The sequence below is a fragment of the Sceloporus undulatus genome, chromosome 1 (genome assembly GCF_019175285.1).
Source record: "Sceloporus undulatus isolate JIND9_A2432 ecotype Alabama chromosome 1, SceUnd_v1.1, whole genome shotgun sequence".
Taxonomy (NCBI): Eukaryota; Metazoa; Chordata; class Lepidosauria; order Squamata; family Phrynosomatidae; genus Sceloporus; species Sceloporus undulatus.
In genome coordinates this window covers 371356588-371379952 of record NC_056522.1, presented here as the reverse complement: position 1 = coordinate 371379952, position 23365 = coordinate 371356588, and the positions used below count along the sequence as shown (strand labels likewise).

At 43.1% G+C, this 23365-nt stretch overlaps 1 protein-coding gene across 1 annotated transcript in view; it reads left to right on the top strand.

The window, feature by feature from the left end:
• Nucleotides 1-23365, top strand: part of PRKCH (protein kinase C eta) — a 160743-nt gene that overhangs the window by 67042 nt on the left and 70336 nt on the right. The window contains exons 3-5 of the mRNA XM_042447125.1: nt 18115-18265; nt 21405-21439; nt 21961-22049. Coding sequence (XP_042303059.1) covers nt 18115-18265; nt 21405-21439; nt 21961-22049 — 275 coding nt within the window. The remainder of the gene's footprint in view (nt 1-18114; nt 18266-21404; nt 21440-21960; nt 22050-23365) is intronic.

The following is a 23365-nucleotide window of genomic DNA, read 5'->3' as shown; positions in this document are numbered from 1 at the left end:
GGCTCCTTGATAGTTCTTTCATGATCCAAACAGAGGGACGTGTTCTATCAACTAATCCACTGGTTCACCTGCCGCATGTAATACCTATAATTAGATTTTAAGGTGAAAACTGTTGTCAGTGAATATCTGCCCCTTAGAGGCTCAGTTGTGCTAGTGACATTCTGGCTTTGAGCAAAACACATTGCTTTTGAAATTAAAAGCGCTTTGGGACCTGACTGATTTCATCCAAATCTGCATATCTTTATGGTTTTAATTGATTTAAATTGCTTCACTTGGCAGATAAAAATGCACCCTTAGTATGTATGTTTAAATTCCATTCTATCTTTTCTATTTTAAGTTGGTTAAAGTGGCCAACCATGCCGTCGTAATGATTGAGCATTGGGACTACAACTCTGGAGAACAGTGTTTGACTACCTGCCCAGCCATGGAACCCACGGGGTGATTTTGGGCACGTCACACTCTCTTCAGCCTCAGAGGTAGGTAGGGCAAATCAACTCTGAAACAAAATCTTGCCTGTTAGGTTCAAACCTTAGGGTCCCTCATGACCCGGGCTTCCCATGATAGGTTACCTTAGGGGCACTGTTAAGTCAAGAACTGACTGAAGGCCCACCGTAAGAACGCCACAATCCATACAGCTTCCATTCCTCTGTACCCTCAATCTTTTTACAGTTGATGATGCAAAGCGTATGAGTGTCGAAAAACTCCTAGTTTTAAGGCCAATTTTAACGTTTGCAACTGAGTAAAAAATGCTCATAACCTTCTGATTGAGGTATTGTGCAAATTTATATACTGTTTATCACCGGAATATTTGCACATTATGCCCCTCACCGGGTTTATTACCTCTATTACCTTATATCAGTGAGAGGCTATGTGTTGCTTGTGTCAAAGGCCTATCGACTGGAAATTAGTTATCTAAAATTCCAGCTTTTCACAAACTAGAGGTGCCCATGCTGGCTAGGAGATTCTGTGTTTCAAAATCCAGAAAACAGAACTTTTCCTAAATCTTGTTATACACAAGACATGCTCCAGCCTAAGGGAAAACTCAGTGATTGTATTTGTTCCGTTAGAAGTGACTTAATAGTGATATTTGACTTGAATTTATAATGCCAATATAGTTCTTTCTCACTGTGAGTCCATTTGTCATGCTCAGCAGTTCTGCTACAGCAATATCCATGATTCAGGGACCCCATAGGAAAAACAAGGTATTGAGTGAGACCTGCCTTTTTTCCCATTCTTGTCTCCACTTTTTTTCCGTCATATAATTAAATCTTGAGATTTCTAATGCTTAGCCTCTGATAAGTTCAGCATGCCAGCTTTTGAACCAGCTAAGAGTGTGAGCAGTGGAAAGTCTGCCCTTCTTTTCCTCTCCTGCTATCTGTCACCTTGACATGAATATAAAGATATTCACAGTTTTCTTATCTTGACGAAAGGCCAGTCACAATTAAGACATGGTGGGGGGGGCGGCTATAAGCTATGAGATTTCACCCTGGATGATTGTGAAAAGACCCCCTGCAATCTCGCCACTAAAGCTGCAATATTGTCCCCATCTTGACTTAACTCAAAAAAATACTTCATAGAAATCCAGAAAGATTTATGAGATTCCTCAGCAAATCATTGCAATCGAGGCTACAACTTCGTTTCACTTTTAAGAGCTCTCATATCTCGACCCTCGTCCCAAGTCTGAATACTGCCACACAGTCCCACGCACTCCAGCAACGAAAGACTTGGTCCCACCAGACATTTTTGTCCTGCTTTGCCTCTGCAGGTACAGAGTGCTAAGCAGTTTAAAGGGCCTAATCTGTGCCTCTTGACGAAAGCAAAAAAAAAAAAAAAAAAAAAAAAAAAAAAAAAAAGGTGTTTCAGTCAAAACATCATATTTGTCCAAAGTTACTGTTTATAGAGATGAACTGAAAGGTCCACACAAGCATCAGTCAAAACCCCTGCCATACAGAAATACAAATCAAGACTCCTACAGCTGACCACAGCTCTAAACCTCCAAGAAGAGGGGGCTTCATCCCATCCAGGCACGTCAACAGCTGCCGGGCCTTCTTCCTAATATTTTGGTGGATCTCTTTTCTGAATTTGATCCATTGCTCGTATCCTAATCTGACATAGAAGCAATCTTGCTCCTCTGAATTGCTTCACATTTAAAGGGCTATCATATCTCCTCTTATGCCCCTTCCCAGGCTCTACCCATCCCTGGCTGTCCTTCTCGGGCTGTTCCCATTTTGGCGCCTTCTCTGGGACAGCTCCGTTTTGCTGTAGTGCCCAGACTGGACACTATTCCAGTGAGGCTGACCAAAGCAGAATAGATGGACATTAACATGAAGTTTTATATCTATGTTGAAGGAACTGAGAGACAGTTTTTCCAGGATTTAAAACCATCCATGAAGTTCATCAGTTGCACTTTGAAAAAGAACAACCTCTTCAATTCTTTAGTCATAGGGTCTAAAACTTCATGTTCAAAAATCATCAAAACTCCATCTTATGACTCATGTTTTCTGTGGCTTATTAGTATTTAAAACATGGACATTCACCTTATCAAATTTTGGTCCATTGATGGATTTTTCCCCGGGACAGTTGCCTTACTTGTGTTGCTTTGAGCGTTTTGTTGGTGCCTCAACATTTCTGCATACGGTGACCCTAGACAAACCTATTCATGGGTTTTTCTTGGTAAGAGTTGTTCAGGGGGGTTTCCTGCTTTCCCTGAAGTGAGACTTCTGACCCGCCCAAGGTCACCCGTGGTTTTCTGGCTGAGTGAAATTGAACCTGGTTCCAGAGTTATAGTCTGCACTCAACTATTATGCTAGCTGTCTGAATTGCGCATGTTATTTTCTAGATGGTAGGTGGGGATAATAGAATATATTGTTACTGTATATGTTACTAATAAGCTGTAAAAAAGATTATTGTATTTGATACCCACCCATTGTAGTAATTCTGCGTTAAGAGCCCCAAATTTGCGTTACTAAGTACATGGTAAAATTAGTACCAGACTTTCCTGTTAGTCTGGTACACTACTTGGTTAGGACCTTGTTTAAAGGGTACATTGCCCCAAATTTTCATTTAGTGCTATCCAACAAATCCATAGAGTCGATTTTCCCCCCATCTAGTCTAAAGAAGTCCGTGAGGAGAAGAGAGAAGAGGTATCTGAAATGTTTTAGCATCAAAAGCATAAGAGTACCTAGAGAATTCCTAGAAAAAATGAATTGAACAGTAAAGTTTCTGTAACTTTCTTATCCTGTGCAATGGCCTACTTCTGTGTGCTTATAAGAACAGTGTACTGTTTTCAGTAGGGAATATGATCAGACCTGTATTTCATCTGGGAAAGCAATGAGGCTTCTTGTCAACAAAGCAGTAAAAGGGAGACTCAGAAAGTGGCGGGGTAGCTATGTGATTTTAAAGCACTGCGCTGATTTCATAGGACAAGCCAGTTGTGCCTACTTCAAAGGGTACTGCTCTGAAGAGCAAAAGATCTTCCCTATTCTGCCATTGGAGTCGTGCCGGTATGGAATGCTGAACAAGCACTGAGAAGTTTTGGGGAGAGAATGATCCAAATATCATGGGGTTTTTTCTTATCGAGAGGGAGGAAGGCAGGAGAAACGGAGAAGACTGGATGTATTTAATTATTTGGGGGTCTAGATGGTGTCCCTCTGTAGATTTTGCTTTCTTATGGGGTTTGATGATCCTTCATCTTGTCTTGACCAGGAATAGGCAGTGAATTGTACTGTTTTTTAAACTTGTCCATCAGACTTGTATCACTGAGAGCAAAAATTAACGGTGTACCAAGGAACATTTCCCCCACCTTTGGAGTGTAGGGTTGTTGAGGTGTAATTAGAGTTAATTCTGTCCAGCTTTTCGATAATCACCAGTGGAAGCAAGCCAGGGTTCTCAAACTGTGGGTTGGACCCCTGGGGCGGGGGGGCAGGGGCAGGGGCAGGAGAGTTGTAAAGGAGGGCACAGACTTGGGTCGGGTTACACATTCCACTCTAAAATCCGGCACCTATTTGCATATAAAAAAATTATGATGCAAGTCTCTATTTCATTAATATACAATCGCACATCATGGTTGCATTTTTTCATCCACTAGTTTAGTCTTATCCCTTTTTAGAACGATCTGACGAACCGTCAGACCTGTTTAAAGTGCTGGACTTGAACAAGAGATCACGGAATCCTATGTATAAGAAATGGAAATCTTTTTTTTTCTTAAGTGCGCCACAGAGCAGGCGAAAGTCAGAATAACTCTTCTAATATGACCACATTGCCCGAAAAACTACAGAAAACTATGCTTCTGTTACAATTGTGGCTAATGCTACCTTTCTTTCTCTCCCATCCAGACTCTATGTATCCCGCAAGAAAGCCAAAGTTTTAATAGGGCTGTCATACTGGCTTTTCTCTCATTGTTGCTTCTGTTCCTGTAGAGGAATAAAGGAGGAGAGGGGAGTTTCTGTGCAAAGACTGAGATGAGGTCTTGCCAAATGCAGCCGAAAAGGAGGATCCAGATCTGCTGCCTCAACATGTCCAGCACGGCATTTTTAGACCCTCCAGTCTGGGAATTCCGGTTTCGGGGATGTCAACCCTGCTTGGGGGTCTGATCCGCTTCTTTTCCTCACTTCCCAAACTTTTCCTCTGGAGGGGAAAGAAAGCAGGCGCACTTGGTGTAGTGGCTTCAGCCTTAGAGAGGGGAGAAGGAGCGGAGGTAAGGAAGCTCCTGGTTTGGCCGTTGCTCACTTACTCCGTTACCCTAGTGTACGGCGGCAAGGATGCCAGTGTGTCTGTCCTGATATGGAGAGGTTTTGATTTGAAGCCTTCTTGCTCGGGCTGCTGCTTCATCGGCTTTTGGCAGGGCCTTCGGAGGCAGGCAGAAGCGCTTGGTGGCCTCTCCTGAGCAATGCCGCCAACCAGCTTATGGAGGAGCAGTGAACGCACTGCTTCCTGCAAAGTGTGGAGCAGGCTGTGTCTTTGGTCCCATTGCCTATGCCACAAAACCATCTAAATACCCATCGAGAGTGGTGGTGGTTCTCCTGTAGCGTAAGGTATCAAGGGTAACGTTTGAGACCACTGCACTACGCTTTTTAGAGTTGTTAATGCTATAGTCGGGTGTACGGCAACCCGGTCACGGCGGAGCCCGGAAGTCTCGCGAGACTTTCGGCCTCCAGGAGGCCCGATTGCGGCACGGAGCCATCGAAATAGGGCTCGGCGGCTGCATCGCGGCCCTGACGAAGGCTGTTGAAAGCCGTCGGAGCCCATTCGAGGGCACCGGCGATGGCATCGGGCCTCCTGGTGCCGAATGCGTCGTGGCGCCCTCGAATAGGGCTCTACGCGCATCAGCCTCTGGAAGGCCTGCTGAAGCGTGAGGGGGCCCTATTGAGGGCCCGGGCACAGCATCAGCGCTCCTGGAGGCCGATGCTGTCGCTGGCGCCTCGAATAGGGCTCTGACGGCGCATCGGGCCTCTGGAGGACGACCGCTGAAAGCCGTTGGAGCCCTATCGAGCCCGGCAGAACCGCATGGGCCTTCCTGGAAGCCCAATGCCATCGCTGGCGCCCTCCTACAGGGCTTACGGCGGCAGCAGCGGGCCTCAGGAAGGCCCGCTGCCGCACGTCGGAGCCCTATTCGAGGGCCCCCAGCAGCCGCGTCGCTGGCACCCTCCAACTGGCGGCGGCACCAGCGGGCCTCTGGAAGCCCCATGCCGCCGTCGCAGCACTATTTGAGGGCTCTGGCGGGCGGGCAGCGGCCTCCTGGGAGGCCCATATGCCGTCGGGTGGTGCCCTCCAACGGGTTCCAGCGGCGCAGCGGCCTCCCAGATGCCCGGTGCCGCGCTGGGGTTCCTCCAAAAGTCTTTTTGCCGACCTCTGACAGGGCCTGGGGCCCCGTCAGGGGCCTGCAAGATGGGAGGGCCGCCCCCGGGGTGAAGTCCACCCGGCACATGCCCCGCCCAGGGTGGAGCTCCACCCCGGCAACCGGCCCCGCCCCCCAGAGGGTGAAGCTCCACCCACGACATGCGGCCCCGCCTCGGAGGGTGGAGCTCCACACCCGGCTTCGGCCCCCAGTCGCCTGAGGGACAGCAACCCGGCCCCCGGCCAAAAAGGTTGCCTACCCCTGCTATAGCTTATACTGGCTGAGTCCTTTTAACCCCCGAGGAATCTGCGGCTTTCCAGGTATCTTTGATTCCAACTTGCATCTCCTAGCCACAGGATAATGGGGAATTTGTAGCCCAACAGCTCTGAAAGTTTACAACATGCCCAGGCATGATTCCTTGTAGTCTATCGTAAGAGAGAAGCATTTATTATATTTTAACGCATTTGCCAATGGCTGAGTTAGAAAGTGCTCTTTGGAAATGTACAATGTCAGCCTTCTCTAACAGTGGCTCTTCAGTGGCATTCAGGTTTTAGTTTCGACACACAGCTCTTTACACTGAAGGCTATTTACAAATGATTGGGGCAGCTGGAAGGCTGTCTGCCTCAAAGCTGAATTCTTGCTCTAATCTTCTGGTTCGGGCCCCATTGTTTTGGGAGTATCGCTGCTGGCCCTTCTCCTTTCTATTTTTCTTAACCTCTTTCTGTAAGTATCACCCTGTGCCCTACTCTCTATTCCTGCATAGTTCCTTTGGAAGTCCATTTTCAATGCTTCAACAAACAGGAAAAGGCAAAAGCAGAACACCGGATTGTTGTAAAAAAGAGAAGAAGCAATTAAAAATGCAGCATCAAAAATTGCAATTAAACTGAGAAAAGACTAATCTAAAATAATAGTATTTAATAAAAATAGTATAAAATGAAAAAGGAAAAAAAAAGAAAAAAAAAAAATAAGTGTAAAGGAAAAAACAAGATTTTTAAATAAAAAATGCAATTAATGACAATTTACCATAAACTATAACAATTTAAAAATTATCTAGGAAAAAAAGCAAATCCACTATAAAATTTAAATCAAAACCTCCAAAAATTTCTGGAAATGTTTGGAGAGGGTGACACAACAGGAACATCAGGGACAACAAACAAAACAAACAAAACAATCAAACTCTCTAGCTGAAACTTACAGATGCTCATCCACAGTGTGAAATATCCCCCATTTATGCTCAGCTTTTGGACAGCTCTTACGTTTGGACTAAAACTCAGAATGGATTCACTATGCCATGCTATGGAAGCCCGAGCCTCCATTGGTTACGTGATTGGTCATCCAAGATTATAGGGATGGCTAGTGTCTTAGATGGGTTTTCAAGGGACGGAACATAGGTCTGTGGCTGGCTAGCATAATTATCATGGCTAAGGTCTGGGACAATCAAACCAGTTAATACTGGCCGTTTGTGGAAAGTTTCAGGGGAAGGGGAACAGCTGTCACTTTCATTGCCCGCTTGTGAGCTTCATGAAGATATCTGGCTGCCTACTCTGAGACCCAGGTACAGGTGAATCTTCTTTGTCTGAAATGCTTGGGACCCAAAGTGTTTTGGAGTTGTTTCTTTATTTTGGAATTTTGCATATACAATGCGCTATCTGGAGATGAGGCCCAAGTCTAAACCTGAATTTCTGTGTGTTTGCATATTACACCTTACTATAGCTTGAGGTACTTTTATACACAATATCTTAAACAGTTTTGTGCATGAAACAAAGATTGTGTACCTTGAATCCCCAGAAAACAAAACTGTCTCATTATCACCCAGCAGAGAGTTTTGAGTTTACTATTTTGGATCTTGGAAATTCTAGATAAGGGAAGCCTCAACCTGAATCTTGGGATGGGACACAGGTCCAAAACACAAAAATAATTTATGTTTCCTATATACTTTATACCTATAGCTTGAAGGTAATTTTATTGTATAATTTGTGGATGTAACAATATGGTACATTGAACTCTCAAAAGCCGTATCACATCTTAGCCACCCATGGAAAAAAATAGTTGTTTTGATAGTTTGCATTTTGCAATTCTGGATCAGTGAGAGTCAGCTTTACCAAATTAATCAGTGAAGGAATGGATGAGGTGAGGTCCTCCCACCTATCCTCCAATGAGTACAAGGTGGCCAAAACTAGACCAATTCTTCTCTAGAGGAAACCTATTGATCAATGGATTTACCTTGTACTCAACTAGAAGTACCTAGAGAGATCTTGTTAGCACTTTGAGACTAACTGAAAGAAAGAAATTGGCAGCATGAGCTCGTCGAACTTGGTAAGTAGCCTGCAAGTCTTGAAAGTTAGGCTGCCAATTTCTTTCTTTAATTAGTCTCAAATGGCTACAAGAGCTCTTACATATTAAACACGGCTATACCCTTGAATTCAACTATAAGTCGACACTATGTATAGTCGAGGGCAAGTTTGGGGGCCAAATTATGGATTTTGATATGACCCATGGGTAAGTCAAGGGAAAAACTAGGGGTTTAACCAAAGGCTGTAAAGATAAAGGAAAGGAAAAACAATGCCAAAGAACTTACGAAATTCCAGCAGGCCTCACTGTTTGTGCTAACACTAGGATGTGGATGGAATGAGAGAACAGAGCAGGTCAGTGCTTCGAGGACAAATTACACTTGTCCTTTTTAAAAATAAGAGTTAAAGTACAATATTAGATTGACCCATGATAAGTCAACTTATTTGGGGGGGTCCATTATTTGACTAAATTTCTAGAATTATTCATGGATGTATACAGTAATATGTGTTGATTTTCCATCAGACACTGGGTTAATGGGTCTACTCTAGTTGAGACTAACCAACAACATGACGGCCATAGTTTGTAAGGTAGTGATCTACCACTTCAGCCCTTCATGCTAACAATGACAAGATCACATTCCCTCTTCTTTGGACTGATACAAATACTTTTTAATGTATAGTATATGACACCAGTGGGTTGTAGTGATCTGAGTGTTGGACTACAACGCTAGAGACCGGGTTTCAATACTCACTTGGCCATGGAAACCCCCTAGGGTAAGCTCAAGAGAGTGCATGTCACACCCCTCTTAGCCTAGGGAAGGCAAAGGCAACCCCTCTGAAACAATCATGCAAGAAACCCCATAATAATTTTGCTTTGGCTGCCATAGCCAGAAAGGACTTGAAGGGCACACAGCTATGATGTTTAGCATGCTGGTTTCCAAGCAACTAGCAGTACCTAAGTGAAAACTGCTGTGTAAAGGAAAACTTGCTTAACTGCACTGGAAATCTGAAGCATTAGATGCAACATTTACAGTAAGTATTACAGACCCAGCCTTCCTTACAAAATGGCAGAGAGGGAGAACTGGGCCAAGGTTGTAGTGGCCTTGTCCAGTATGCTTCCTGGCATCATGAGTTAACCTAGACCAACTAGATGAAAAAGGTCACAAATTCTGGGTCCCCTATTTATTAAATTCAAATTTTTATCAATAAGAGGGAGTTTAGATTTGAGGTGCTTCTGTGATGTAATATTTGGATCAGATCTGAGAAGGGAACTGCCAGGAGGTGTGTTTTCTCTTTGAAAGTGTGAGCTGTTTTGCTTGAATCTAGTGTAGGAAGAGAACCCTAAGGGCCCCAACAGTCCAACTCCTGCCATGCAGGATACCCAATCACAGCACACCTAACAATGGCCATCCAGCCTCTGTTTAAAACCTCCAAAGAAGGAGACTCCACCACATGAGAGGTGCGAAAGGTACTTGCAGTTTCCTTAGATTGCAAGCACATGACTAGTAATAGTAAACTAAACGTTTTGGATGTGGTATTTTGTTGACATAATCATTAATTAAAAGTGATTGCCTGTGGATGATTAACTACTGTATTACTCATGTAAGCTTAGATTTAGGTTTAAAATACCCAACAAAACCTAAGTCAAATTATAAACGGGTCAATGTAAGTACTGAATCCTAACTTTTATTTTTAAAAAAGGATGACCCCAGTGAAAGGCAGGAGTATAATCTGCTGGATCAATCCATCCAGCCTTTAGTGTGAGCACAAAATTATGCCTGCTGGAATTTTATAAGTTCTTGGCATTGTTTTCTTTTGCTTCATCCTTTAGTCCTTTGCTATATGCCCTTAAGTTTACCCTCAACATATCCATGGGTCATATCAAAATCCATAATCTGGCTTTTAGTCGAGTATATATAGTATTTTGACCTTTATGGAAATCACTCAGTGTGGAAACCCACAGGTGACACTCTCTCACCTCAGCACCCCTCCCCTATAGGTCTTGTCCAGAAATCCCCTCAATAGATTTGCATTAGGGTTGCCATAAATTGGAAATGATTGAGGACATGCAACACATTTATGATGATGTCATTTCATAGAAAAAGCAAAAGCGAAACAACCCCTGAAATAAGCATTATTTTGAAGTGCACATTTAGACTGAGAGTTTATAACCCTAACCCAATAAACTTAATCTATAACACAAATGATCTTGAGAAAGAAAGTTGCCAGGCATTAGCTCTGGAAACATCTTTTTGGAATCCTGTGGTGGTTTTAAGTTGCACTGTAAGAAATATTTTGTAGTTGTATAAGTAAATTGGGAATAGGGGTTTTTAAAACTGAGACAGTGGGCTATCCACATTCACTGGGGCTAGAGTGCAGAACCACTGAAAATGAAAGAAAAACTGCAAATAAAAAAACCCACTTTTAAAAAAACCTGAGAGATGCTTCTCTAGGCGCCAGACACATGGGCCAAATAGTGGTTCTGGCCAATTTGGGGGCATAGTGTTCAAAAGATGCATGCCCACGCAGCCTCAGCTGCTCCCATGCTGCCAGAAGGAGTCTGGCACTGCTGCAAAAAGGAGTGGAAATAATGTGGCTCCTGCTCCTGGCAGCACTAATTGGGGACCTCTTTGGAAGGGCCGTGTGGTCACCTGATCCAGTGCAATTGCTGTGTGAGTGGTCAGAGTGGGGAGATTGTATAATGTGAGGGATGGTTGTTATAAGAGAACTGGTCTGTTGGCTGCCAATGTCACAATAGCTCTTAAGTTTATTTGTCAAAAGAGCTTGTTCTTGCTGCCTTGAGTCCCTGTACCAGGGGAAGGCAGGATATAAATAAATAAAATAATAAAATAACAATAATATTTTCCCCAAGAGAAATGAAGCACTTCAGAATTACTTCATACTTTCTTTCTGCTTCCTTTCCTAGTCTCTGCCTATGTTAGCAAGATAGTTCCAGAGGTTGACACAGTTGTGGGGTTTTTTGGACTACAACTCTCAAAATCCACCAGCCAGCCTGGCAATTTTGGAAGGAGTGTGGACTTGTCATCCCAAAAAATATTTTTAAAGCTCTGAGAAGTTCTAGGATGAGCAGCAGACGGCTGGTTTGCTTGTGCATATCCCAACACCCTTATTAAACTTGTTGGGATGTGTTGTGTACTATGAAGGAACACCTACACCTGCAGTTGTTCATGGGCAACTTGGCCTAGATCTGTAATTTTATGTTTTGATTTTTGCTGAAAGCACTTGTTTCTGATTGAAAGGGAGTTGGGAATGAACAACCGCAGGTAGGAGTTGTTGTAGGAGGGGGAGAAAGATACAAACAACGGGCAACCGAGAAACCTGTAGCACATTCTTGCTGCCTGTACAGTTGCAGATAATTGCTGTGGTATGCGCTGGACCTCTTGAGGAACTACTTCCATTGGAAGAATAAGAATTGCCAAAAAAAAGAGATGTTTAGTGAGACAGAGGAAAGCAGCAGTTTTGGAAAGGCTATGAGGGTGAGAATGCTATTTTCCAAGGAAATGTAGGCCCTGAGGAAAGTTGTTGAGCTTCTTGGCTGAAAACCAGCATTTCTGTTGTACCCTTCAGTTTTAGGCAATAGGTGTGACCCCCGAAGCCACCCAGACTCCCAGATGAAATATATATATTGATGTTGTGTGCTTCCAAGTAATTTTCAACTATGGTGACCTAAGGCAAATACACAGGGGTTCGTGGGCTCAGTCAATGAATTTCAATGTCCAAACACAGAGCCAACCCTATCTCCAAAGTTGAGCCCAACATTCAAACCACTACAACAGCTGTCCCTCCGTGTGTGTGTGTGTGTGTGTGTGTGTGTGTGTTCCAAGTCATATCTGATTAGGGTGACCCTAAGGCAAACCTATTAATGGGGTTTTCTTGGCAAGATTTGTTCAGAGGAGATTTGCCACATCTGAGACAGTGTGACTTGCCCAAGGTCTTGTGTGTGTGTGTGTGTTGTGTGTGTGTGTGTGGTGAATATCAATAAAAAACAAGCTGATTTTGAGATGATTGTTTTGGTCCCCAGACCACACAAAATGTGCCAAACCATTCCCTGAACCTCCAACCCCCAATTTCCCAGAATCTAAAAAAAATCTACAAATTGCCCCCAAACCAGCCAAAATTGGCAATAAGTGATGGTTTCACTGGCACCATTCTATCTTACTGTATCGTCCGGGGAGCTGTCTTGGGGGGTCAAGGGCTTTACATTCTGCCTCACAGAGCAGTCATAAAACCACTTGGCAACCCGTTGTGAAGAACTGACTGCACTTTGTGGATAAAATCACTTGATCCACTCTGACTTGGTACTGTAGTTGATACAGGTTAGTGGATGAAATCTTGACTCCTGGTTGTCCCACGTTAATGGATAAGTTTCAGTTGTGCAACCTGAAGATGTGGACAGGATTCTTGGGAGATGAAGGCCACCATGTGGGTGCTGGACCCATTCCCTTCCTGGCTATTAAAAGCAGCCCAAGGGGACTGGCAAATTGTGTGAGGTGAATGCAGATTTCCATTTTTTCTAAAAGAGGTTGTGGTGAAGCTGTTACTGTCCTTCTCAATAGGCTCATGCAAAAGCAAACTGCTTTTGTGTTGTTCTCTATTAACAATTTTTGCCATTTTGACAACATTCCATTTGTGAAGTTGAAGGCTTTCAGGCGGCATCCATAGTTTTTTGTGGGTTTTTTGGGTATGTGGCCATGTTTGTCAGGTTCTTCATGCAATCACCCTGCGTTCCAGATCACACAATTATATGCCAAGTCCTTTCCAGGCAAACTTCTCTGAGATGCCAGCCACAGTGCTGACAAAACGTCAGGAAAAAACTCTGCTAGAACATGGCCATATAGCCAAAAAATCCACAAAAAAAGTTTCCATTATTGTTTCACCACATGTGTCTTGGATTTATCTATGAACGCTGGAGCTTGCACCTGGCATGAGGTCTGAAAAGCCAAAGGAATGGAGAAGCCAACAAAGAAAAAAAAACAGGAATCGAAGGGCAAATGCAGCAGAACTCATATCACAGTAGAGCATAGATTGCCAGTATATCTCAACTAGGAACACCTCATAGTCCAGGGAACACTTAAAAGGTTTGTGGTTACCACACGAAAACAGAACAGGACATGCAGGTTCCTAGCACTGTAATATCTGGCATTTTTAAATATATGGTAATAAGGATCTGCTTCTCTGAGTGTTCTTCAAGTTCATAATTTAGTGATCATTTTAGGAAAATTTAGGTCTAAGGAGGAAGGAATGAAGTCTTAAGGAGAGGGATTATCACCGAAGATCATACATCATAGAATATAGAGTTGGAAGAGGCCGCAAGGGCCATCCAGTCCAACCCCCTGCCTGCAGGAAACCAATCAAAGCATCCCGACAGATGCCATCCAGCCTCTGTTTAAAGACCTCCAGGGAGGGAGATCAAACCCTCTGAGGGAGTTGTTCCACTGTCGAACAGCCCTTATGCAGGAAGTCTTCCTATGTTGAGGTGGAATCCTTTTCCTGGAGCTTTATCCATTGTTCCGGATCCTGTTCTCTGGAGCAGCAGAAAACAAGCTTGCTCTCTCCCATATGACATCCCTTAAATATTAAACAGGGCTATCATATAACTCTTAACCTCTCTTTCCAGGCTAAACATCCCCAGCTCCCTAAGTCGTTCCTAGTAGGCATGGTTTCCGAGACCTTCACCATTTTAGCGCTCTCCTTTGGACATGCTCCAGTTTCTCCATGTCCTTTTTAATTGTGGTGCCGAATTGGACACAATATTCCAGGTGGGGCCTGACCCGAGCAGACAGAATTAGTGGCACTATTACTTCCTTGATCTAGACAATAATTTTATTGATGCAGCCTAAAATTGCATTGGCCTTTTTAGAGCTGCGTCGCACTGTTGACTCATGTTGAACTTGTGGTCTACTTGGACTCCCACTCCTTTCACATGTCGTTTCATTCAGCCAGGTTCTGCCCATCCTATATCTGGCACTTCATTTTCCGCCCTAGTGCAGTACCTTACATTTCTGTGTTGAATTTCATTTTGTTAGCTTTGGCCCAGCTTTCTAGTCTATCAGGTCATCTTGATTCTGGGACTTGGAATATTTAACCATTTTCATCTTTCAACATTTCATCAGGCTCCATCCCTAGAAAGGCCCGGTTCCCCCCAGCCTCATATTGTCTAGTTCACATGATGCAGGCCCAAGGGCATGATTGGGCATGATCCTGCCTGCCTAGACACGTATCTGAAGGATCTGGTCCAATCCAGCATTTGTTTGTTTGTTTGTTTGTTGTTTTTGTGTGTCTTCAAGTTGTTTTTGATTTATGGAGACCTTATGGTGAACCTATCATGGGATGTTTTTGGCAAGATTTATTCAGAGGAGGTTTGACTTCCCCTAAAGCTAAGAGAATGTGACTTGCCTGGTCTCCAGAATCATAGTCCAGCACTCGTATCACTACACCACACAGCCTTTACACTGTGTAATTTACTCCTGGTTTTCTGCAGAGTTTCTAGGAAACCTTGTGGCAAAACCAGGCTGTTCACACTGTGCTCCTTGCTTTGCCATCACTTTCACTCAGAAGCCCCGCTGTTGTCAAATCTGATGGAAAAATGGGGTGCCTGGCTGCACCCATGTGGCCAGGTGCCCTATTTGCACATCAGACATATCAATGGGGAGGCTTCTGAGTGAAAGTGATGGCATGGCAATGTAAGGAGTGTTTGCTGGTTGCAGGTCCTGAGTTGATGTGGCATGTGTATGTGAAAATACCTCCCCATCCTCACACTGACCTAGGTGAGCACTAGGGCCAGAAAAGTGTAGGCTAGGCCTATGCTTTCCTGGCCCATCTGCTCAGCCCCTTTGTTTCCTCCAATTTGCCTGAAGGTTTCCTTTGCCCAATGTGGGCACAATTAAGTGCCACCCTTTCTCCACCAGCCCTCACTCTCTGATCAGTCTGGCTTTACCTTTAGCTCTCAAGTCTCTAGCTCTTGTATTTAAGACCTTCTGAGGCTTAAGCTGCATTTGCACTGCAAAAATAATACAGTCACCACTTTGACTACCACAGCTCAGGGCTATGGAATCCTGGGATCAGAGTTTGTTTTGGCACCAGAGCTCTCTTAATAGAGAAGGCTAAATATCTCACATAACTACAAATCCCAGAATTTAGTAGCATTGCACCATGGCAGTTAAAGTGTTGTCAAACTACATTATTTCTGCAGTGCAAATGCAGCTTCAGAGCTGGCAACTCAGCTGTATACTTCTTCCACGCTACCCCTAAGGCTGTAGTCTAGAATTTGCACAGACATGAATTAAGGGGGAACCATTAATAAGGGAAATTCACTGTAACTGTGCAGTCCTAATTTCTAACCTAACAAATCATGCATTTTCTTCCTTTCAAGGAAACTATTCAGTGTCTAAATTTAGGAAAGCCAATACTGTGTAATAGACTTAGTTTAGACAAATGTAGAAAATGCTGCTTTTCCATGAATCATATATCTGAGTGGACTTTGCAATGACTGAATGAGGAGATTCACTCTGAAAGAAGCTGAAGATTATCTTGCTCTTAGACTGATCTCACTTTGAATAGTTTCCACTGTGGAAGAACAATCACAAGCTGTGGAATTTGGAAAGCAGCTCACCTACAGTAAATTGTATTGGTAGGACACACTAGTATAGACCCATTAAATCAGTTATTGAATGCTGAGCCAGCACTTACATAGATCCCATTACAGTAATTCCATGAGTTGGCTTTAGTTGGGATGGGCAATAGTATTCAAGCCAAACTCTCTATGAAAGCTCAGGCTGCCAACTTCTTTCTTTCAATTAGCCTGAAAGGTGCTACAAGATCTCTCTACATACTGAAACTAATAGTTTTCCATTCCCTTCATTCTTTCTAGGCAGGGCCAGACTGAGTTTGCATTAAGTAAATTTTGATAATCACCATTGGGGACAAAGCTTGACAGTAATGGTGAGGGGAAATGGGATGGACTGAATCACTATCTACACCAGCTGTTCCATCAGAGCTAACCAGCTATTCCTTTCTCTTGGAGGGCAGAGCTATGTATATTACACAGCCTACCTTAGCCCCTTCGGTCAGCCTGATTTCAGTAGCTAGGTGCCAACAATTCAAAGAAGAATGTGGACAAGCTGGAGCATGTCCAGAGGAGGGCGACCAAAATGTTGAAAGGTCTGAAAACCATGCCCTATGAGGAGTGACTTAGGGAGCTGGATATGTTTAGCCTGGAGAACAGAAGATTAAGGGGTGACATGATAAAAACCATGTTTAAATATTTGAAGGGATGTCATATTGAGGATGGAGCAAGCTTGTTTTCTGCTGCTCCAGAGACTAGGACCTGAAGCAATGAATTCAACCTAGAGAAAAAGAGATTCCACTTAAACATTAGGAAGAACTTCCTGATAGTAAGAGCTATTTGACTGTGGAGCATGCTGCCTCAGACAATTGTGGAGTCTCCTCCTTTGGAGGTTTTTAAACAGAGGCTGGATGGCCATTTGTCAGGGGTGCTTTGATTGTGTATTCCTGTATGGGAGGGTGATGAATTGGATGACCCTTGTGGTCTCTTCCAAGTCTAGGATGCTATGATTCTATCATTCCTCTTTTTCCAGAGATGATAAGAGCATCACACAAGAAATTGTAGATCCCAGAATCCCCCCAGCCAACATGTATCCCCAAAAGCAACATTTCTAGGCTCTTGATGAGTTGCAGTAAAGATGCACACAGCAGTTTGTGCTACTGCAGGTATTTGCTGTTTCTTCAAAGATATAGGATTCAGGTCTCATGAGGTTCTATAGGAGTGCAGTAAAGTCAGTCCAGGTTCTTCAGTGATCAACAATCCATTCCTGGGCTTTTTCCCTTTAAGAGATTTCAGAGTGTGATTTTGATAATAGTTACAGACTTCTTTCCTTTTAAAGAGCATTGGAGTACAAGTCAATTGCTGAGCACAATGACATGTGAGCGCATGTAAAGAGTCCTTTGGGGAACCATGTGGCAGTACAGAAATAGGAAGTACCCTCTGCATAGATTTAAAAATAGCTCATTCCGAAGAACTGGAAGAAGCTAGTGATGTGGGTTTTTTAAAAAAATTTATCACTCAATTGAGCAATAAAAAGTTAAAAGGTAACTATTTAATATTGTAAGAGTACTCGTTTTGCTCCTGGGTGGATTTATACCATCTTTTAATGAAACTGAAAATTGGGATTTCTTTAAGAAATAGGGAATGTGTAGCTCTCCAGATTTTATTTCACTTTGCATCTCCTATCAGCTTGGCTGCCATTGCCATTGTCAAGGAAAGATGGGAACTGCAGTCCGAGAACTGCAGAACACGTGTTCTCCATCAGTGGCATAAAATCCTTTGCATTTGTATATGACTTTAAACATACATAATCCCATAACTAAGGAAAATTGGTAGTTCTTGCTTCAGGGAACTTTCTCAGTCTGTTCCTTTTTCAAGGCATTTTCTTGTTGTTGTGCGCCTTCAAGTCATTTCTGACTTTTGGTGAACTAAGGCAACTTTATTACTGGGTCTTCTTGGGCAGATTTGTTGAGGAGTTTCTTCTTTGCCTTCATTTGAGGCTCAGAGAGTGTGACTTTCTTCAAGGTCACCCAATTGGTTTCCATGGCCTCCAGAGTTGTAGTCCAATACTCAGACCACTACACCACGCTGATTCTCCTAGGCATTTTGCAGGCAGAAATAGGATATATAAGAAAATATATAGGAGACATGGGATTCCTGTGTTTGGAAAGATGATTTAGTGGCAGATATGAAAAAAGAAGGTAGAATCTAGTGGGTAGATAAAGCAAAAGAGGGAGTGTGAGGAAAAAGTAAGGGGATGGAAGCACTGAAGACTAATTACTTTGTGACAAGTTGTGGTTGAAAATTGATGGGGAGCAGCACCACATGTCAGTGAGCTCATTAGCACTTGAAAAATGAGCACTTACTCTTTCCTTTAACCACTTTTGTCTTTCCATGTGCAGGAACCCTTCAGAGGGACAGGATTTTTAAAAACTTCACACGGAAACGCCAGCGGGCCATGCGCAGGAGAGTTCACCAAGTCAATGGACACAAGTTCATGGCCACCTATTTACGGCAACCAACATACTGCTCCCACTGCCGGGAATTTATCTGGTAAGGATGGCTTAAGCATGGGCTTGGAGGAGACTCTTGCCTCATGGCAGTGTTCACTAGGACAGATTATGAATTCTTTATCAAATCATTTTGTTTTGCAAATAAAGAGAAAAAGCAGAATAGCAGAAATCTAACCAGAGCGAGCAACTGAGAGGTTAGGGGGCCACATTAGTCTCCTAGGAGTCCTTGGAGAGCCACATTCCCATTGTTGTTACTGTTGTTGTGTGCCTTCAAGTCATTTCTGATTTATGGCAAACCTAAGGTGAAGTTATCATGAGGTTTCTTGGCAAGATTTGTTCAGAGCAGTTTTGCTATTGCCTTCCTCTGAGGCTGAGAGCGTGTGACTTGCCCAAAGCCAATCACTGGGTTTCATGAGCCAGCTGGGAATCGAACAATGCTCTCTACAACTACACCACATTGACATTCCCATTGGTCCCTGCAATAAAAACAAATCATTTTTTGTCCCCACATTCCCTCTATGGTGAGGAGCATTTTCACCATAGACCCAGAACAGACAGGCCTTTGAGGCGCCCTCATCACGTGTGAGGTTTGCCTGGTGGGCGGAGTGCCCACACACCCAGCAACCCTTGCATGTGATGAGGGCGCTACAGTTGCAGTGCGCCCACCAGACTAGGTGCACAATGGTGACATCGCAGCTGTGTTGCTTCCAGATGGGGCGGCACAGCTGCGAAGTCACTGTGCTGGCTCTGGCGCTTTGTGGCATAACTGTACCACTTCTGGGTGCTCCTTTTTTGCTGCGGCACTCCTGTGGAGCAAAGAGAAGCTCCGGGAAGATGCCTCTTTCTGGCGGTGTGTACCCCGCCCATGTTTCCAGCTCCCCCTGGCTATTTAAGGCCTCTTTTTTAACAAAAGGAAGTGAGTGCAAGTCGCTTTCATTTCACTTTTTGTTTTAACAACAACAACAAATTTTATTACTTTCCTGCCTCTTGAGGTGTTGGTACAACATGCAAAAATACAAAACACAATCAAAAACAAGCATAAAACCAATAGTGAAAATACAATACTATAAAACCTTAAAATACACTCACATAATACAGTCTTTAAAATATACCAATTAAAAAGTCATTTAAAAAAAAAGCCTTTCATAGAATCATAGAATTGTAGAGTTGGAAGACACCACAAGGGCCATCCAGTCCAACCCCCCTGCCATGCAGGAACTCTCAATCAAAGCATTCCTGACAGATGGCCATCCAAGGAGGGAGACCCCACCACTCTTTGAGGGAGTGTGTTCCACTGTCAAACAGCCCTTACAAACAGACCAACTGGGCCATTTTTAACCTTTTTAACCTTTCCTGGGCGTAAAGTGGCTCAGGGGGCCCAAACACATGGCAGAAATGACTCCCATATCCTCTAGGGGTAATTTGGGGGCAAAAATGTGTGTTTTGTAAATTTTGGGAGGCCTGTGGCCCCCCAAAAAATGGCCCCAGGGCAATATGCAGCCATAGGGTCACTCTTTGGTCAGCCCATCTTAATCCAGTCCCCAAGAGTTAAGAAAAGACATCTATACCAAAAACAGATTGTACAACATTTTCAAGAGAAACTACATAGCTTTAGAGTTAGTTTCCTGTATGGAAATCTATTGTCTTTGTAGTCCAATACGTACCCCAGTTTTACTCAATCTTGTGCTCTCTAGATGAGTTGCAGTGCAAAATCCACCACCCCAGCCAGTATAGCTCGTATGGATATCTCCACCTGCCCATTTTATCTTCACAACATCCCTTCAATGTAGCACAAACTGATAGGAAATCCTGTATGGATTAAGGTTGCTGAGGTCCTCTGTGTGCCACATGGGTGAGCCAGTCTAGCAAAGAATGGCTTGGAAAGGAGATACTGTATATAGTTGACTATAAGTCGACCTCACGTATAAGCCAAGGGCAGGTTTTGGGGCCAAAATTATGGATTTTGATATGACCTGTGGATAAGTCAAGGGTAAAATTTAGCAGCATGTAACAAAGGATGTAAAGGCTGAAGTAAAGGAAAACAATCTAAAGATCTTCAAAGTTTTAACAGGCACAACTATTTGTGCTCACCCTAAAGACTGGATGGATGAGATTGTAGAGGGGGTTGATGCTTCTTTTAGGTGCTCCAAAAAGAGATAAAGCTCTCACCTTTCACCAGGACATGGTCCCTGATTTGATAAGAATTAAAATACAGTACTTACATTGACTCATGGATAAGTTGACCCAGGTTTTTTGGGTCAGTTTTTTGACTAAAATTTCTAGACTTATACATGAATATATACAGTAGATAAGAAAAATTTACATCACACAGCACAAAGGACACCAGCCCCAGAATCATCACACCTGAACTCATTTACAGCCAGGCAACTGGGACGAGTTTTAAGAGCTGCAGTCCGATGGGTTTTTCAGTTACTCAAGTACAGTAGCCCACGCTTATCCACGATTTTGCTTTTTGTGGTTTCAATTATCTCTGCTCAATCGTGGTCCAAAAATATTACACAGTTCCTCCCTTCTCCATGGTTTTGTTCTTTGCAGTTTCAGTTACCCATAGTCAATTGTGGACAGAAAACATTACTGCTGTAAGGTGCTTAACTATCCACGGTTTCAGGAATCCAGTGGGAGTCTTGCAACATATACTTCATGAGTAAAATGGGGGGGGGCTCCTGTACCACACAAAATATGGATAGTAAAAGAAACACTGGTAGAAGAGGAAACAAGAGGCACCCATTTCCTTCAGCACTGGCCTACTAGTCAGTGAGGGGATCAGCAGTCAGACCAACTGACCTGTTGGTAATCTGGCCCCATCTGGAGGATTCAGGGATGCACTGGTAGAGCTTAGTATGAAGTTATTCCTGGGTGGCTGATGGTGATTTGCTTTCTGATGGTTCAGAGTACACAAACTTGGTTTCATGCAAAAACTATTTAAACTATTGTGTAAAATTATATAATGTTGCGTAGCATTTGAGGGCGTGTGTATTTGTAGTGTGGTGAGGGATGAGCCCTCCCAAGGTCTCCTAGAAGGATAATGCATCTCCCTAGCCTCCCACTTACTCGCCTCTGGCTTAACTCATGGATAGATTCTGATGCTCAATCTTGACCTGTTTTTGTGGTTTTATCTGATCCTGAGTCATGCATTGCCTCTCTTTTATCTTCAACAGGGGAGTGTTTGGGAAACAAGGATACCAGTGCCAAGGTACAGTGCCTTATCTTTGTAGTTAAATTATACCTTACAAGTTGGTTGTTTCCTATCATATCACAAGCCCTATTGAAATGAATGGAATGTAGAGAAGATAGGATTGCCAGATCTTAGGGCCTGGACCAGAGTCTCCAGTTTTCATTAGTGCCCTTTGTGCATCGGCCCCTGACACATCAATCATTCCAGCATAAGGCAATGGATGCTTCTACCTAGAAATGTCAAAGAAGATTCTAGATGTTGTGAAACTGCTCAATACTATTTCCTGCACATGTAAGTCCGCTACGAAGGGATAGGTCCCATACTGAATTCCAGCTATCATGTTGGGTTTTCCACATCATGCTTATTTTTACCATTAGTCTTTCCAGGACAATTAGAGGCTGACTCATAACATATATATTACCTACATTTAGCTTCAGTATTTATTGCAGTGGTAGATCTCTTCTTATACCTCTGTTTTAGCTTCTGAGGGCTCCTGTCCCGCTTTCTCCATGCTTTTGTTTGTATTTCTTTCTTTCTAGTTTGTACATGTGTTGTACACAAGCGTTGCCACCATCTCATTGTTACAGCTTGCACATGCCAGAACAATAGCAACAAGATGGACACAAAGGTAAAATTGCATTGCATGTTTGGGATGCTATAGATGGTGAGCTGCACTTGTAATGGGATATAATTGGCTTCTTCTTGGATAACATATTTTATTTCATAAAATTATTGTTACCATTGGTACACTATGAGTATAGATGAGTATTTTAAAAATGTAAACATCTTTGCCCCAGAATTCAGGTGGGAATTGGCAAGATTGAATTCTCCCTCAAATTTACAATTCCGTGCACTTGGAAGCTTAACTTGTCAGGGATGACTCCTTGACATACTTGTCTTTCATGTGCAGGAATTTTTCATCTGAGGGAATAACCAGTTATGCAGTCCCTCACCTATTTTCTGAAGGAGTGCAACAATTGCAGTAGGACTGTACCATGCATATTTCTTAAACATGTAGATTGCCATTAGATTGTTTAAGACTTGTATTTTACTTACTGAAAGAATTAGAAGTGGAAGATGCTGATTAGGGTTTACGTCAGGGGAACGTTTTTGAAATTCATTACTTTTGTTGCTAAATGCCAGTGATGTTAAAAAAAATTGAATGGTGATTATTGGTTCTCATTACTTTAAACCTTTATTGACCATTTTAAATCACTTTGGCCTTTATCCTATTGGTAGAGCCATTGAATCAACTTTAGCATGGTGAGTCAACACTTACATAAATCCCATTGATTCAGTAGTTCTGCTCCATTAGCACTCATTCCACTGATTCCGTTGCATTAGGAGTTAGGCCTTTAATTGCTTTTCAAAATATAATACTTTCATGGTTTGATAGGTTAGTTAACAAATTAACTAACTAATCAATTGTATAGATTTGTTCAGCATTTTAATGTTAACCAGTTAATTTTTTTTAATGATTAAATGTTAACAGGTTGGCACTAATGCTAACATTTCTAAATTTTGAAATAACCAGTGTGTGTCAGGGAGGGGATGACAGAGGTTCTTTAATCTATCTGGCCCTCCATATGTCTTGGACCACAAGTACTGAAGTCCTTTCCCTTTCATTTATTTAGATACATTAAATTATTTTTCATTGGCCATCCTAGGTGCACAGATGAACATCAGGAGAGCCAAAGTTTCCTAGCTTTGCCTCATTGCCTTTGCTGCTGTAAATCCTATCAGAATTTTCTCCACACCAACCCTGCTACTTGCAGGACAGGGAAAGCTCCCTCTTGTTAAAGAAAATTGACCATGCAAAGACAAAGTATATGACAAGAGTGGTGGTGCAGCATCTGGTGATGCAGTGGTTAAATGCTGGTCCTGCAGCCACAAGGTTATGAGTTTGATCCCAGGGCTCCAAGGTTGACTCAGCCTTGACTTAGT